Source organism: Rhyacophila brunnea, unplaced genomic scaffold (genome assembly GCF_057557595.1).
Source record: "Rhyacophila brunnea isolate RB1 unplaced genomic scaffold, BYU_Rbru_1.0 scaffold_15, whole genome shotgun sequence".
In the NCBI taxonomy this organism is placed as follows: Eukaryota; Metazoa; Arthropoda; class Insecta; order Trichoptera; family Rhyacophilidae; genus Rhyacophila; species Rhyacophila brunnea.
The window spans coordinates 1,244,718-1,264,054 of record NW_028232806.1 but is presented as its reverse complement, the minus strand read 5'-3'; the positions used below and the strand labels follow the sequence as shown (position 1 = coordinate 1,264,054).

The window sequence follows — 19,337 nt, the reverse complement described above, 5'->3', positions numbered from 1 at the left end:
CGCATTGGAATGCCTAAATTTCCAAAGTTGAAAAAAGGCGAATCGATAGCACTTCATACTGACACCATGATGGCTCAAACATGGAGAGATAAAAGAGACGTGACAATGCTTTCTACTATTTATACCGCAGAATTCGTTGAAACCGGGAAGACTGACTATAGAACTGGTGCTCCCAAAACAAAACCAAGTGCCGCAGATGATTATAGCAAAAATATGGGAAAGGTGGACAGGAGTGATATGATATCATTCGTAAAATCCACAAGAAAAACCATGAAATGGCATAAAAAACTATTTTTGCATCTGATAGACTTGTCGATGTTCAACGCTCATGCCATGTACATGAAGAAAAGTGGAACACGCACATGTGGAACACGCACGTGTGGAACACGCACGTGTACGTGTAACATTTAGGTAGATATGCTCATATTCTAACTTTTCGGAGGCAAGTGTACGTGTAACATTTAGGTAGATACGCTGGTATTCTAACTTTTCGGAGGCAAGTGTACGTAACTCCAGAGGATACTTAAAATGTCAGAAAGCATGCAAGTTAGTTATGATCATACTGTTTACTGGATATATTTTTCTGCGGAAAAATGGCGGTAGCTGGTAGTTAGATATGTCAATAAACTCGTCTATCGCAGTCTGAAGTCGGGCATTTGACTGCCATCCGAAGATGGCCTGGTCTCATGTTGTCCCAAGAATTCTTAGAATGAAGACTCAATATCTTCAGCTGACAGGTCAAACATAGCAAGATCATCTGTCTCAATTTCGTTAGGGCGCATATCAGTTGATATAAATTTATGAGTGGTATTTACACTCACGGCCCATTGAAATTCAATGAACCTAATAAGCTTAAAATAGCTGCTATATTTAGGTAATTATAAAACTCCCCAAGGCAAAATCATCATAACCATTGTATGTAATCAGAATTCGATGCCTAGGATTTTGGATGATCTCTTTCCATCGCTTGGACACTTACTCCACTTGTAAATTCGAATCAGAAGGCAGATGGATATCACGCTCAGACCCGCTTACCATCATATACCGTAAACTGTAGCTGGAATGTTTTTTTCAAAATATCCAACTAAAAGTCTGCGGCCTAAACTCATTTTTTCTCGCATATACCTAACATCGTCTAGATAAAATCTTTCAATTAAACCCAAATAAAATCAGCCGCGCTAGCTAAAACAAAATTCACCGACCGCGACTCAAATAAATACATCGCGTAATATATTAAAACTCGCGTCAACATAATTTACACTAAATTCATCCGCTGCGCACACCGCGAATCCTGACGGGCTTCCTCTCGAGTTCACAACCAAAAGTTTGCGACTTGCGAAATAAAGAAAATTGCGCAACTCTTCCTTTTTGTTTTTGATCGTTTTACTATGGTTGTAAAAATAATAACAGCATACATATACTGAAATTGCACAACAAAAGTTTGCGCAACATAATAATAATATAATATAACTTTACTTCAAAATCAATTCAAATCACCTATTTCCCTCACGCCATGGCTCCCAAAATCGACATCACCGAAAACTTCTCACTATCCAAAGCCCTAGACGAGATTCAAATAGCATTAACATCTAACAAAAATAAACTAAAAATAATGCAACTAATACAAACCATCTTCACAGAATCGTGCAACAAACTCCTCCCCAAACCTAAATACAAATCGAACCACACTCTCAAACTAGAAAAGACATCCTCCCCATTAAAAAGACAAACGAGAAGTAGCTCCAAAACGACCCAAGAAGAATCCGAAACCAAAAACATAATCCCAAATACGCAAGACACCATAGGTCCAGACCACTCGGACAGTGACTCAGAAACAGAAATACATTCAGAAGCCCACCCCACCCTCAAACTTCATATGTCAGAATGTTACAAAGAAATAAGTGAAATATTCGAAGAGACAGAAAAACAACTAGAACTAGACAACCAGGGTTTTTGGCCGGGGGTGTCGTACGCACACTCCCGGAGTTTTTCACCCCTCCGCGGCTCAATTATTGAACCGGGCTAATGACCCGGAGGATGCGACCTGATGCGACTTCCTAACTGCGAGTCATTCGACCGGTCTTCTTGGGCTCGCGCGCCTGGATCTCTCCGAAACCAGACATGGCAAGGGTGAATACGACATTGGCAACGGCACGGACGATCAAAGCTTTAAACTTATATTAAAAGCTAAAATCTAACATTGCAACAAGTCAATAAAAAATGCAGAGCAAAACCCTCACCTGGCTTTTCTCAAAAGCCGGAATAAATTAAAATCGCACAGTAAACTCAAACAAACCTATAATCCAGATCAACAACCTCAGGTGAAGGGGAAGTCAGTTAAAACAAAAAATGACTAACCCACATTCAAAATGGCAAACAGTGACAGTTGTGATTCGTCTTTGTCCGCTTATTTAGGTGATAATAGTGAAGATGATGGAGATTTTGTACCAGGACCAAACTATCACCACATCACCATCGTCAAGTATGATAAAATGTTTTTTTAATTTATGTAAGTTTCCGACATATTCATCAAAATTTGATACATTGAGACATACCTAATGTTATTATTTTTTTCTTTTATTTCCAGTTTGTACACGATGCCTTCGAGATTGGAAGCATACTTGGAGATGTGTCTGATGGATCGTTGGAAGATATCGCCCTGAATCCAGCATTCAACAATGTCAATCGAAGAACGAAAAGGTAGAGAACTTGGGAGATGACGATGGTATATAAATCAAAGGAAGATGCAGAGAACGCAGTAAAAGAAGAAAGTATTTGGAACTTCCACTACATGAATAAAACGAACCAAGGCACTAAAATATATTACCGTTGTAATGCAGTTAACAAAAGAGCTCAGCAACGTGATGCTGGAATTTATTTATTTTTTGACTGCAAGACTGATGATGTCTTTTTATTTAAAGCAACTGACCCCCATTCACATGGTAATGCAGAAGAGTTGGCCCCCTATAAGGTTGTCGAATGACGTTAAATTAGAAGTCAAAGCCTTGTGAGGAAGTTTCACATCAAATGTGTGGTCAACATTATGTCACATCAAGTGTAACATGTTGGCAACGTCTGTGCCGTGTGATATTGTATTTTAAGTGACAAAAATAGTGTTAAGATATGATAAAACCGGCAGCCACGCCACGGAGAAAGTATTTTTTGCAGACTTGCGTGTACATTCATTATTATTATTATTGACTGCCTCTCTGGTCGCCCGAATTCCCCATAAAGAATATGAGATGATTTATACATAGAGAAGAAAGAACTAACACTAAGAACAACAGACTCGATAAAACATTGATTAACACAGTAACAACAAAAGAAATGTTATTTATTGTGAGCCCGGGGTTATGAAAGCCCGGTCTCTGATTTTCACATTAACTTGCCAGAATCCTGGGTGCAGGTCCAGCATGAGCTTGAATCTTGATTGCTTAGCCGCATCCAATAGGTCATCCATTCGGCGTCTGCCATCATGATGGTGTTAAGCATTCAGCAGCTGATATCGCAGCATTCAAATCTTGAATCCATGGGTCGGTGCACTCGAAGGGTTGTTCTACGCGATTTGGCATATGACACCGCATTGTGTGCATAGCAATGGACCTCCTCTTCCAAGGGCAGACAAACGCATATGTCTTTTCCAAATATAAAATGGTGTGTGCAGATAACCAGATTGACTCCAGAACGTCTGACCTCTCAGTTCTTATCTAGGCAAGTTGTCAATTTAGCCTAATAGAATCTCCGACTTGCCTATGAGGAGAATTGCAGGATTCCGATCACATCCTCTGGGAATGTCCCCATATCTCGGTTGAAAGGGAAGAGCTTCTCAAGTCAGTCCGACCCTCAGTTGGATTGGTCAGCCATTGCGACTTAGTATCTACGATAGAAAATTTCGCAGCTTTCAAAAAGTTTGCTGCATTTTACAGCGAGCGAGGTCTTTTATTATCAGAATCGAACGTAATATATTATATCAATATCACGCACACTCTAGGACATGCCAACCAAGGTCTTGGAGAAGTTACTCCTGCTAACCTTTCAGCAGAACTTTGAATGCCATGGTAGACGCCTGCATAACGGGTGTGGAGATGTGGCGGTTGGTGGAGGGAAAAGCAAATCGATATAGATTCTACGATCTCCTCCCTTTTTAGGCATCACAATCACTTGCACCTATAATGTTGATTCGCAACATCGCATCCATTTCAATCTGTAGTACATTTCACCTCACAGGTGAAATAAAGTACAGCAGTCCTACCATCAACAAACAATCTCTCGTATTTATCTGGTTCATTGGCTTATCGTTTGGAGTAAAAAGCATTTTATGACCATGACGAGTTAATTATGCCATTTATTTTCTTCATTACATCATATTTTTAGTTCTTATGTGTCCACATTCTCTTCACTGAGCTTGACTTAGCTGTCACCCTCTTGTTTTGGTGACGGGAAGTGTCAATGCAAGATATTTGTGACGTTACTGACTTGATCTTCGTTGCCAGCTACTCTCAGTTGAGATCTGTAATATTCCTGTTAAATTACGATACACGCACATCAGGAAGTTAGAGATGCAGTTAAAAGCGCCTGCACACAAGATGCAGTCATCAGCCGTTTTGTCCTCGGCGTGGCCAAAGAAGATTCACTTCAGGTAAATATATCTAATTGATATTATATACCACACTTCCCACTATGAACAAATCTCAATACTGGCTGAGCACTAAGATTGAGATTTTGTCAGGTAAGTACTGAAGATAGAGCAAGGGTTATACCATATCCCATTCGCATAGCTTCTGCGACTTCTAAGCACGTAGGCAGCGCAATGTGCTTTTTTTTAATAATCAGGCGGATTATGATTTACGTTCAACGATAAACAACATCGTGTTCCGAGTCGAAAATCGTGTCGGACAGTGACGTTGGCAGAGCTCCCGTCTCTGAACCCGTTGATGCAGTTTCGAATCCGTATCTGGAAAGAATTAAGATATTTTTTAAGTATGTTAGAAAGACCTATGAGTTGGAAATAAAAAAATTTGGACTATAAATAGAAAGTGTTGTAAATAGTTCACACTAAACTTTGTCAAGACATGCTTATTTGTTTTCATTGAACTAATACAAACTGCAGATGGTGTTGAATAGTTTTTAAAATTCAAACCCTGCCTAACCAAACCATGATGGATAAAAAAAAACCATTCTTCCATTTAACAAAATAACTAAAATTATGCGAATAAATCATACATAATTTTCGATATTTTATATAAATTTAATTTTATAAAATAACCAACACCATCAGCAATTTGTGTGCATAATTTAACAAAAATGTATGACAGAAAAATTGTGCACTATATTTGTAGGATCTCCACAACATACCTAAACTATTATGATTTGGTTTAGATGGGCTTCAATTGAATTTTAAAAACTAACTGACCAGCACCCGAAATTTGTATTCTTAGTTCAATGAAAACAAATAGTATAACTGACAAAGTTTAGTGTGCACTATTTATATCAGATCTCCACAGCCTCCCTCCACCCATCGCCACTGTTGCGTGCTACCCACGAAATGTGCATAATAAAAGCAAAAACGCACCAATATAAGTATGATGAAGTATGTATTATTTAAATGTGCAAACATCGACTTTTTTATGAGTTTACACCAATAGGAATGAGTATTTTCACAAGTTTAGAGATGAATAAGCTACGAGAATTTAAGCCCAGTCGCACATTGAAAATCGTCTTAAAAAGCTGTTACTGCACCCACCTGTGCCCTATGTCGATTTAATTTGTTACATGCTATGTGCATGTACATAAAGTTACATGGATTTTGTGAATGACAACAAAATCACATCGACAAATTCAATGTGTTGCAGTAGTCAAGTGGAGCAGGCGGATCTACATCTGGGATCTGGTCCAGATCCGTGCCACGGACGAGTTAACTCGCCAAAGCATTTATGTCGCATCAGGCCACGGACGAGTTAACTCGCGGGTTCTTGTAAACGTCATGTTCTGAATAAACATTCAGTGTATATTTTCTAAATACAATATTTATCATTTTAGGGTGAAAATATTCATGATAAACTCGATAACCATGTTGTGTTGGTAAGTTTTCACAAATATTCATCATTATGTTCCTACTTCATATTTTTTAAGGGATTTATTTTATTCCGAAAATAGCTGGCCTACAAGTGACCACCTAGTAAAAATTGGCTGGCAGTGATAAGATTAATGATTCCTAATATATTATATACAATAAAGATCACTAAATTATAATATTGTAATTAGTCCGTAGATTAACCGGTTTCGAAACAAAAACTAGATTTACCTCAATTTAATTGCCTCCAGCTCCGCTAATCGACACTGCAATTCCACATTTTTAATTTCCAATTCCTGTCTTCTAATGGCCATCTGAAACGGTAAAATATACATTATGATCAATATTTGTGGACAATTACGGTGGCAAATTATGTTACGGCATCAAGTGTAAACACATTGGCATATACGGGTGTCATAGATTCTATGCCCACCCCACGCCTGTCATAGTTTTTTTGACATATATTCGCTTATGTGTAAACGGAATGGCATATATTATAACATATCCGTGGCATATTATGATCATAGACAATAAGACGCTCATGTCACATATGCGCCCAATCGTCATATAGTCTATTTGAACCTTTATTCATATCTATAATTGCTCACATCAGTGGCGAAGAGAGGCATAGACTGTTAATATCCAACATAAATCGTGCACATTAAATATTGTTAGTCAAACATATTTGTTTTCATTGAACTGAGACTGCAATGTATCGATAATGTTATGTAGCATGTAATTTCAATAAATATAAAAAAATTTCTCACCGTTACTTCATGCTCTTCTCTCTTCATATATATCTGTTCTCTCAGGAAATCTTCTTGGAGTCGCATTGTGTTCATCTGAAATCATAAAATAATTATCATCACATTATTCATTTCGTACTTTGTTGACTCACTCAGTAGGTTGACACAAGGACAATTGCAATAGAAATCAATCACATGCTTGGCGGGTGCGATCTCAATGAATCTTTGATTGACATGATTAAGGATCATACTGGAGTCAATCGCTTGTAGCTAATTTAATCTGTAGACCAGGGTTACATGTAAATTGTACATAAAACATTTCACCGTGGCACAGTTCGCCGTGAGCTTTCTTATCGGAAAGATGTGACCGTATTCTATACGGTCTCCAATTTTATTAGATTCAATATTAACACTAATTCAATTTTCATAGCTGATTTTGTTGCTAGTTGCTAGTGTTACAATAATTAGTAAATCAAAAAGTATTCATTTGTTAGCTTAGTGGCAACATTAGTCTTCTTTCGTTATGTTAACTTTAACTGCCAAATTTAGATAAGTAATGATTTCTTGGTTGTATTTACTAAGATATTATTATTGTCTGTTAAAATAATGAATAGAGTCAGGCACGCTTCATTATGTAAACGTTAAAATTGTGTTGTTATATCAAATGCAAGACATGACATGTCAAAGGCGGTCACAGTCAGAAGCTCAAGGTTAATTCGGTTATTTTCGTACGTTCTCGGTAATCTTCTAAACCATCAACGGGCAAATTATTTCCAAAAAAAAATAGGAATTGTTACAATTCGGTCATGAACACAGGGAATGACACAAAAGTGACTTTTCACGACTGGGAACGATCGATCGTGGCAGACAGTCGGCATGAGAATTTGCCAATGTAATTTGAACTGCAGAAAATAAATTCACTTATCATAATACAGTAAAACATCGTAAATACAAATTCCATGGGACCGAAAATCGAAAAAAAAATTCGAATTACGAATTATGAAATGCATGGGGGAAAAATATTAAAATTAAAAAAAAAAAAAAAAAATGATTTTCAATAATTTCGTTTACGATCATAGATGTGCCTACGAAATTTCCGATTCTGTGTGTTTTAATGGGTCATAAAATGTCAGGATTATTTATATTACTTTCTTAAAATAAGTAATTTATGATGTTTTAAGAAAAATCTGTCATAATTTTCAATGACTGGCTCATGAAATATTATGTATGTAGAACCAATGACATTATTAATACTTTGGACGCGGAAGACGCACACGGCACGTAATGACCAGGCGGCCGATCGATGTAATTAACGTGCATTTTAAAGGGGGCAATTAAAATATCATTATATAGTCAGCAGCGAATGCGTTAATGGACAACGCACTCAATACAGTAGCTAAAGATCTACCATCGTAAGTTGGCATCCGGTCGAATTTGAAACTAAAATTGTCTATCGAGGATAAATTTGTTACAAATGCCATTTAATTTTAGAACATGTTTCTCGAATTATGGATTGCATAATATTTGTACAGAAATCTACTACCAATAAAAAATTATAAATTACCATTTTTTTGTTAGTTATGGTAATATTCTCAATGTCATACTAGCGCCCTCGCTGAAATGCCAATTTATGATGGTAGATCTATAGCAAGTAAATTCGTGCAGTGACATTCGCACATGTAAAGGTAGACGTCACGCAATTTCCATTATGCAATATCACGCATCAGGAATTTATAGCAATATCACCTTTAGTGTCAATGTTCATTTGAGCGAACCCGTTTGAACCGAACCATTCGGCAGACCCGACAAAAAGCATGGGGAATTTATAGCAATATCACCTTTATTGTAATGGCATTAGAACAGATTATACCATTCGGCAGACCCGACAAAAAAGTGAGTGTCATTTTTTTTCTAGATGCTTCGTCCATATTAATGTCATTGTGTAGAACTATCACAGAATAAAATATTTATGGAAACAGGTAAGTACCTAATCTTAATAATTATCACTATCACTAGCTTTTTAAAACAGAAGAGGAGGGGATATACTGCTGCGAAATTCGAAAGGGTACTGAAATATAATCCTAAGATGAAGGGTTTTTGGTTGAAAACAATAAAAAAAAATATATTAATTTACACAGCCCCACTACTTAACTCAGTTATAACTATAATCACCTTTTGCCATGTCATTATATATTTTAAATAGGTAGGTAATAAATTGCATTTCATTCCATATGACAAAAATGCATATTTCTTATTTCCATTCCATAGTAAACATTCACATTTTATCACTTCAAAGCATTTGAACATTGTTTTCTAAAAAAACAAAATGGAAAAAAATATGAAAACACATAAGAAATAAAAATAAGTTCATGCAATAACCCAAATACAGCCAATCATACTTCACCTTTCCATAAGACCCACATAGAGTTAGGCCGTGACAGGAAACTGTAAACTTTGATCATAGTCCTAGTTTATTGCTCATACTTCGAATGCAATATTATAATATGTAAACTACTGTTTATAAAAAATGATGATTGTTGTATATTGAAATAACTGGTAATAATTTGAACAAAACATACCATCAAAAATCTTCATGAATGAGTTACAGCATTGCATTCGAAGACAATCAAAAACTAGCACTACCATCTTCAGTGCTATGGCCTGATTATTTCGAGTGATGCCTGTATGTGTGTGCATGCTTAATGTGTATACATTGAAGAAGTATGCTTTGTTTTAAAACTTGTCACTTGACTTGTATTCAATAAACAATCATGAATATGTGTCTGAAACAGGAGATTTAAAATGCCAATGTTTATGTATGCATGTGTAGTGTGTGTGTGTACAAGGCAGTGGAATGTTTGTTTTAAACTTGACTTATATTGCAATAAACAATCATGAATGTGTCTGAAGTGGAGTATTGAAATGTGGATGTATGCATCTTTGCTGTATGTGTACAATGCAGTGATGTTTGTTTTTAAATTTCGGACTTAATTTATTACTAAGCAATAAACAAAATGTGTCAACCCTGGAGTTTTTAAATAGGTCAAATTTTTCTTTTTTTGATTTATGAAATGTTGCATTGTTGTCTGGGTCGAAAACCATTTCATATAAGGAATTTAGAATCATCAGTATGGTTTTATATGAAAATAATGTTCCTTGGACTTTTTTTCCTGATATTTTCTATTTACAGTGATTTTCGAATTATCCTTACAGGGTTCTATACTGCCCCCATAAGCAAAAACACAGCTAATGGGAAAAAATGAAAAATTAAAGTAAGTATGAGGTGACATACTAGATAAAATTCTGAACATAATTGCATAACAAAATAAACTGGAAATCATTTATTTTAATATAGAAATCATCATAATGTGTCCACTACTTTTGCAAAAATGTTAGGCTTTTCGATGCAACAAAACAGTAAATAATAATTCATAAGCAAAAACACAGCACATCTATCTGATTTGCTGTGTTTTTTGCTTAAAAACGCTGGCTTACTGTTTTTTTGTTTATGATTCTAGAATTTTTACACAAACGTAATACCGCATGTAACTGGTAATAATAAGATAACCTCAAATTAATCATTCACTAACTTCATATCGCCCTACATTTTTAATGATATTTTAATACTCAAATGTGATTAAGTTCTAAATTGGATTAAGAATCGTGAAAAAAAGATTCTCTACTTTATTTTGGAGAGTATGCAATTGGATAAACTTGATCAAAATGCTGCAAAATCCAATGAAATTATAATGGCAAGTAAAATGCTAATGACCAGTTAATTACATTTTAATTACCACATTTAAATATCATGTTAATTATATCTAATGGCCAACTACTGAAAACGCGCCAGCCCATTGTTAGCACTAAATGAGTTATTAATTTTAATCTTAATCTATCATAAAACACATTTCTAACTATCTAGTTTTATTAAATTAATGATATTTGTACTTATGTCTCTGAACATTTGATATTTAAAAATAATGTAAACGGAAATTCCTCAATATTCCCTTTTTGCAATGCGAGCCGCATAACTGCTTCTACGTTTACATCTGTCAACTGGCTTCAATATTTGTTTTTTATGAAGTGCATTACACTGAATAATCTTTCACAGTATACAGTAGTAGGAAAAATTGACAATATTAACTCATTTAGTGCTGACACTGCGACTGGCGCGTTCGGCGCAACTGGCCATTAGATATAGTTAACATGATATTTAAATGTGGTAATTAAATATTAATTAACAGGGCAGCAGTTTATGGATCATTTTTGAGCGTGGAAAGAAAGTCATGTGTATTCGACCAATTTTATAAATACATTTTTGAAATATTATTCTGTAAAGCCGTGGTGGCCGCATGCGACCACCAGTGCCACACATGAAAACCACTGGTGTAGACCCTACATGAAAGACATGATGATTTTCAAAGCCGTCAGAGGTAATAAAGGAAAAGAAGATATGCATAATTCAAAAATAGGGAAGAGTAATGCCTACAAATAGGATGACGTTTTGGGAGTCTTCCCACCAAAACTGACGAATTTTTGTATATTTAAAAATATATATTGTCATTCCAATATTATTTAATAAACAAAATAACATAACAAGTATTTAATTTTTCAAAAATATCCATTACAATTTAAATTATAAGCAAAAACACATATTTACTGTTTTTTTCCTTATGAAACAGACATTATTCCATTCAAAATCATAAATAAAAAGACAATAGTGAAGTTTTATAATCAATATTTTTGTAATTTTGCCATTTTTATGTAATGAAAATATCAATTTTTAATTAATCTATTATAAACCGAAACATTTATTAAAATTGATTAACTTATAATGAAGCAGCAATGAAAAACATGATAACCTCTCTTTTCTCAAAATTGACTTTTTCCCATTAGCTGTGTTTTTGCTTATGGGGGCAGTATACTGTATGCAGTTGCCAGCTATATTGGATGGCATATCCAAGTAATTTTTGACCAAAAATGGAACTTGCAGCTTTTGTTTCTACAGCGCTCATAATATGTATGCCAGAGTTTGAATACCTAGAGTAAAACAAAAAGGGAAAAAAAATCATACCTCTAGCTCATGCTGTTCTTTGGTACACTCCTGGGTCAACGTCTGTGTGTCAACCTGAAAAACAATAAAATATTTTTGATTATCATTTTGCCTTAGAAAGATGTCCTTCCCATTAGTATGGGTGAGGGTTACATTTAAACTGTACATAAAACATTTTACCGTGGCACAGTTCGCCGTGAGCTTTCGTATCAGAAAGAGATGACCGTATACCGGTCTCCAATTTTATTAGATTCAATATGAAAATTAATTCAATTTTCATAGCTGATTTCGGCAAAATTCATGAATTCAAGAATGAAAATATAACCTAACCCAACATATTATAATCCAGTATATCGAAAATTTTCAAAATTTGTTTGCTGCTGGCTTCCTGTAAAGTGTAAACCGACAAAAACCGTGTTTTATTTAGACATGAACTTTATTTTATGTCAGTATTATACGACCCAAAGAGGTTGGACAGTCTTTAATATACGGCCATATATTTCTGATAACATTTCACGGTGAAGTGCGATACGGCGAACTGCATACGTACAAGCGTGAATCAAAAGTGCGCTAAAACCCAAACAACCCGCAGACCATAGATAATAGACAACATTCTTATAGAAAATACATAGTGCCATCCACTAAAAACAAAAACAATTTTGACACGGTCGAAAATGTGTAGGCATGTAGAAAATGATAAAAATGTTAATCGAGTCATGCGGGTGTCGATGCAGTGCGGTACGCGTGAGGTGACCTCATTGTCATTCTGATGATTTGGGCAGATTTTGCTAACTGACAATGTTCGTTTCAAAAGATTCAAAATGTTCTACAGGATGGGAGCATCAGTCTGATAACATTTTAAATGCTGAGAAAAACGACATTACACACTTTTTCCCCATAACGGCAGCTTACTGTGACGTCATGTCGCGACATGCACCATAATGTTTTTCGCACTTTAGCCACCGAGTCATTAATTATCTCTATGGTCAATACAAACTATTTAAAATCCAAGCCCTTCAAGGGATTTAAGTGACACATGTAGACTGCGGCAAGTATAACAAGCGTGGCCGTTTCGACAACTACAATCCACCCTAGCTCTCTGCTCTTCGTTCCCCTTGCCGTGACATCATTTGTGTTGCTGAGTTTCAAAACCCGCTATAACGCCTTTTTGAATTAATTGAGATATATATATCAATGGATTCGTTATTAAAATCTCTACATGAAAATTTTATTGTCTCTTTCAAAGTCCGCTACGATTGACTGTCATTTATGAAAGAAAATCAATGTGTCAATCAATTCACGCTATAACACTATGTGTTACATTCAAAATCCCCTATAACACAACTGACCAATAACAAACGAGAATCAGACGAAATGCAACATGGCCGCCAGTACATTTATGTTGTGAATTGCGGTAGGAGTGCTGTTTTGTTGATTTGATATTCTTACGATTTAAAGTCTTAAAATATGTGACGAACTTATAAATATGCTTAAATCTCAAAAATTTTAACATTTTTAATAATTTTTAATGTTTCCTAATTTATAATTATGTCTTTATATTAAAGTTTTCCCTTAAATTTGTATTTATGTAATATAGGAACAAGATGATGTTTTTTTTTCATTTTATACTGCTATTTTAGAATATCTACCTACTTATAATACTAATTTTAAATGAACAAAAATTTCCGTAACAAAATACGCTATAACCTTCAATGCGTATTTAAAAAACCACTATAACACTATGTAACTTACAAAAGCCGCTATAACCAAACATTTAAGTCTTTTATTTAATCAGTGGACTAGAATACAATATAAATAGATATGCAAAATATTTCCAAAAATAATCCATCATTGGGCAAAAAAAGAAAAACATCGATAATCCCTTTATCCATAAACTGAGAAGTTTTTATTTTGATTTTCTCAACAAAATGAAAAGGTGTTATAGGGGGTTTTGAAACTCAGTGACACATTTAATGTTTGTTATTTGTGCATGCTGCAAGTTTATGTAAAGTGTTAAACGTGTTAATAATGCAAAAAGTGAAGAAAAGTGATCGCAGGTGGATTATAAGTCGTGCTATAACCTACTGCAAAGAAAAAACAAAACGAGCTCACTGACTCACTCACATAAATAATGTCGATGATAGTCACTGCAATGACAGGTAGATATTATTTGACATTTAGGTGTTGGCACATAACTAAAAATATTCCGACAGATTGGAAAAATATTGCCATCTGGATAGCTCATTCAAGTAGGGAAAAATCTGCTAAAACTGATGATCCTTTCATAATATATCGCAGCACCACGATGGCAGCCATGACACTTCAAATTATAATTTTCGCACACTACCATTGCATATTCCAGAAGATATCGTAAAGTTTTGGAAGAAAACCAGAATCGAGTCGTATAGTATCAAAAGTAGAACTGTCGCAAATATATCGAAATTTAACTAAGTATGCCAAATTATTCTTCTGACCATAATGTACGACTAGCAATATAATATTCAAATCAAAATCATATTTGTGTGGTATAAAATTGTGATGGAAAATAGGGCTTGGTATCAGAATCAGAACTGTTCAATACTTTGGAAACAAAAGTAGAACTGTTGAATTTGAATTGAATTTCTAATTTCTAAATGTAGAAACACATTTCATGCTATTATAACACTAAAAAACCCAACAAAATGTTTTTCGTCATTTTCTCGAAATGATGAATAACGCACAGATCTACTTTTACGACTCAATCAAACAATGTACAGTACACTCTCAGTAATGTGCCGCTCAATTATCCGACAACTACCATAATCCGCCGTTATTTTTACTAGTTGAAAGCACAAAATCAAGCTTTATAATTCGCCGGTAATCGATTGTCAAATTCAGTAGTCCGCCACGTACAAGTATACAACGCAGATGAGACGGGTTTATTTTAGAAACTTCTCCTTCGTAAAACGTACGTCCATCGTGAAGAAAGTAATATACTAGGGAGGAAAGTGCCCAAGGACAGCATCACAATTATGCCGTGCTCCAATGCAACCGGGACACACAAACTGAAGCTGTTGGTCATGGGGAAATTCAGAAATCCTCAGTCATTCAAGAATATCTGCCTCACTGAACAACTGGTTGTGTGAAGTGATTTACTGTTTAATATTTAGTTAATAAACTAAGTTTATAAATATGTATAATTTAGTAAATACTTGATTTTGATTATAAATAAAACCGTAATTTGCTAGTGCAAATTTCTCGAAAAACCTACGAAATACCTGTTTTAATTTTTACCATATTTTGTTTGTATGCACTATTTATAATCCGCTGCTTTCACTGATTGGACACTTGTCTGGTTTTTGGGGTGGCGGATTACTGAGAGAGTACTGTAAAAAGATAAATATATATATGGCTCTTACCGTTGAATTATGGGTATCCTGATTATTATTGAGGCGCATGTCTGACTCATGTTTCAGGAGTATTATCCGCTGCGGTGGTAATATATGATGAGCAGGTCGTATTGGCGGTTTACGCACAGGTGGCGGCGGCGGTGATGGCAATTGACACACTGGCGGGGATGGGGGAGCAATCAGAGGTATCGGCGATAACAACGGTTCGCTGTCCGGTATGGATGTTGCGGAAGGTTCATCTCCAGTTTCCGCCAAGTTAGCCCTCGCCAGCTTCCTCGCATTTGACCTCATCCCACTCCAACATGACTTCAGCATTTGGGCAGTTCTCTAGAATCAATATGTGTTCACTGACTTAGTACACGACATTAGTAATAGAAAATTTAATGAGTGTAGCAAATTTATTATCAACCTTTAAAAATGAGTCGTGTTATTCATATATACATTAAGTTAGTGGCGAAGGGTGGAGGTAGGTTAAGATCCGCCATAAATAGTGCACATAAAATTTTTTTAGTCACACGTATTTGTTTTTATTGAACGAAGACTACAATTTACAGATGGTATTGGTCAGTTGGGCAGGCGCAGATATCGCAGTGCAATTGTCACATGAAAATTCAGAAGCTTTTGAACTTTTTATATTGGGGTATTATACCCCGTTTCCACGTGCATGGATTTACTGCTGACAATACGTATTAACCATAACAAAAAAAAATCTACTAAACACATCATCGTGCAAATTGCAAAATTACATGCATGGATTATAAAAGTTCAGAAGCTTCTGAATTTTCACGCGACAATTGGACCGTGCAACATCTGTGCCTACACACTATAACGATAGTTGCGAACCTGCCGGTAAAAAAACAAAATACACAACGCACTCATTTTGAGCTTAACCGATTTTCACGACTTGTCAAATAGTACCATCGTGATTATCGTGATAGTTTAAAATAAACACTATTGGTGTAAGGCGGCATATATTCTATAGATAAGACTACTTTATCGAGGGTAGTTTTTCATTTTTCGTATTAGCACTTATTGTAACAATTACAATAAGTTAGACATTGAAACAGTCAAAACTGTCTATCTCACTCTAAAATTTAACACAGCCAAGAATGTGCTGCTACAACATAGCACTTATTGTAACAATTGCAACTAACTTATCGGGTAAATGTGCCATGCGCTTTTATATTTTTTTTAACAAAAACAGTTTATTCCATGTAGACAATTATATTAAATACTTTTTTCTGTCGGCGCATAAGTTTTTCGATCCAATAATTGATAATTTAAAATTTGAAATTTTTATACATTTTGATGCATCATTTCCAACAGTTTTACAAAAACACGGGAGTAGGGGGTCGCTGGCAGTTTGAACCTGGCACACATCTAGCAGGTCGAAAAGTGTCCGTCTATGGGCGCAGCAGATTATCTACCAAAGATAACTGTATGGCCGCCATTACGTATTAACTGGCATGTTCAACCTGTTACGAGAACTGTCCGTCTGTGGCCGCCTGTTTGCTCTAAAAATAAAGTTATAAAATCTCATGACGGCATCTGCGGCACATTTACCATACCTTTTTCTGTCGGCGCAGATGCTTTTCGATCCAATAATTATTGTTGATTTATAATTTGAAATTTTCAAACATTTCGATGCATCATTAAGATTATATTAGGTTATCTTATATAATAGTAAGTACACATGCACGTTCTTGCTCGACGGTTTTACGCTCATTCCAATATGTCTCAACGTGTGTACCATCTGGCTCAATGGTTTTTTGTTTGAGATCGAGCAGTTCGCAAAGATTCAAGATCCGTAATTCTTGCTTGATGCAGTTTGAGTGAGGGAGTGAGGATGCACCGGCTAGGCTTGTGTGGCCTCGCTATCACTTGTGGTCGAAATCGTGCTGATCGAACTTTTGGACGCAACGACGAGCATGCTTCCAAGTCAACATGCTCGATCGAGCAAAACCGACAAGCAAGAATGTGCGTGGGTGCTAGGTTTTAAGTTGGGGTAGGTTAGGTTTGGTTAGGATATGTTAGGTTAGGTTTAGTCTAAAAAGAAAGTTATAAACTCTCATGCGGGCATCTGCGGCATACTTACCACTAATTGTAATCGTTACAATAAGTGCTAATACTTTAATAATAGTGCTACGATACAAAATATGAAAAACTACCCTCGATGCCGATGCGGCCTATTAAAGCAGCTTGTAAATAGAATAGATGCGCTGGTGTAAGTAAATCCGGTACAGGCTCTAATATAGCCTATTTCCACGTGCATGGATTTACTACTAGCAGCACGTATTATCGCAACAATAACAACAAAAGTCGCAAGACAACATGCATGAATCCAAAAGTCCAGTGGTTTCCGAATTATCAATTATAATTACTATGCGAGCCTTAATTTGTGTTTACGCCATGTGATTTAATGTAAACCTGGTCAGGTAACTTCAATAAGAATTAGGAACATTTTGATTTCGACAGCATAGCTACCAAATGACAAAGTTTAGGCGCGAAACTTCCACCAAACTGAGTCGGGAGACGCCATTAAGTATGGCGAAAATGTATATTGAAATATAGCCCGTTTATAATATTATAATAATTAATAGAATGGCATACCTTCGTTTCGTGGCCTCTGCTATTAAAATCTGCAGCAATCCTGAGCCAAGCGGCGCGTTTGCTACTGTTGGAGAAGCCATTGGTTACCCGACTGTTGATGATGTTTACTTCGCGTTGTGCACAAACAACCAATGTATTGCGCTCTTCGTCATTGAAGTTCACCGCCCGTCTTCGCTGCGAATATTGTTTCAAGAAGTCCATAACGACAATAATACGACTGCAGGGTGCAGTCGACTGATTTTGTTATATTAACGCCATCGGCGGCCATATTACAACAGAGTCCGACAGACGCCAACAAGGGCAGAGCAGCAGTGCGGAAGGAAATGCAGGAATTAGCAGGATGCCTGGATGCAGGAAATGGCGATGAACGATGAAGGCAGTGTTGCCATCGTTTCAAAGTGGAATTATAATAAAGAGCCTCCAAATTTATAGTATTTGGGGAAAAAATATAGTACGCGTTGTCATCACTGTTGAAATTGTATAGGTTTTTTGTATCTCGGAAAAAATAACCGAGAATTTGAGAAACTCCGAGATCCCTTTTTATTTAGGTATCTCTTCCGACCAAAAATGCTTACCGACAAATTCAAGAAGTCAAGAGATTTTTTTACGTTTTTCGAGAATTTTTTTTTTAAAGTTCTCCAAATCTTCTTATATTGCGAAATTATAGTACTTTGCACCAATTTGTCGAACGGAAATATTGAAATTTTAGTACTTTTTACATATTTTTCCAGATATTCAAAATTATAGTACGAGGGTGGGTCAATAAGTCCTTAGAAAAGCCGACAGGTGGCGCGACTAGTACTGTAAGCGGTTTGTTTTCATGCAGCGGCACTACCGATTCAGTATGCTGCGAAGTTTCAATCAGATTGGTCGGGTTGTTGTTTTTTATTTTCGTACATTTAAAAAAAAAAATGCTTGTTTACAAAAATGGAGAAAATTGAGTTTAGAGCTGTTATTAAACATTTTAATATAAAAGGGTTAACAGCAAAGGAAATAAAAAATGAGTTGGATTTAGTTCACGGCATATCTGCTCCTTCACTTGCAACTATTTATAACTGGTTAAATGAATTTAAACGTGGTCGTACATCAACAAAGGATGAACCACGCTCAGGACGTCCTGTAGAGGTGACTACACCAGAAATGATCAATAAAATCCACGATATGGTGTTAAGTGACCGAAGATTAAAGTTGAGTGAGATAATTGAGGTTACAGGGATCTCAAAAGGTAGCGTCATTTCTATTTTACATGACAAATTGGGCATGAAAAAAGTTTCTGCAAGATGGGTGCCGCGTTTGCTCACAGTCGACAATAAACGCAATAGGGTGGTGGCCTCTAAAGCCCTGTTGTCGCTCATGCAACGCAATCCGGATGAATTTTTTCGTCGCTTTGTGACTGTAGATGAAACATGGATACACCACTATACTCCCGAGACGAAAGAACAGTCAAAGCAGTGGATTGCGAAAGG

At 35.9% G+C, this 19,337-nt stretch overlaps 1 protein-coding gene across 1 annotated transcript; it reads right to left on the bottom strand.

The window, feature by feature from the left end:
- Nucleotides 1-1,376: 1,376 nt before the first annotated feature.
- LOC147074753 (uncharacterized) lies at nucleotides 1,377-18,249 on the bottom strand. The gene is made up of 6 exons (XM_085943087.1): nucleotides 17,872-18,249; nucleotides 15,271-15,588; nucleotides 11,894-11,947; nucleotides 6,841-6,915; nucleotides 6,305-6,387; nucleotides 1,377-4,954 (listed from the first exon to the last, which is right to left on the bottom strand). The coding sequence occupies exons 1-6, from the start codon at nucleotides 18,070-18,072 to the stop codon at nucleotides 4,852-4,854; spliced, it is 834 nt and encodes a 277-aa protein (XP_085799213.1). The 5' UTR covers nucleotides 18,073-18,249; the 3' UTR covers nucleotides 1,377-4,851.
- Between the last annotated feature and the right edge of the window lie 1,088 nt (nucleotides 18,250-19,337).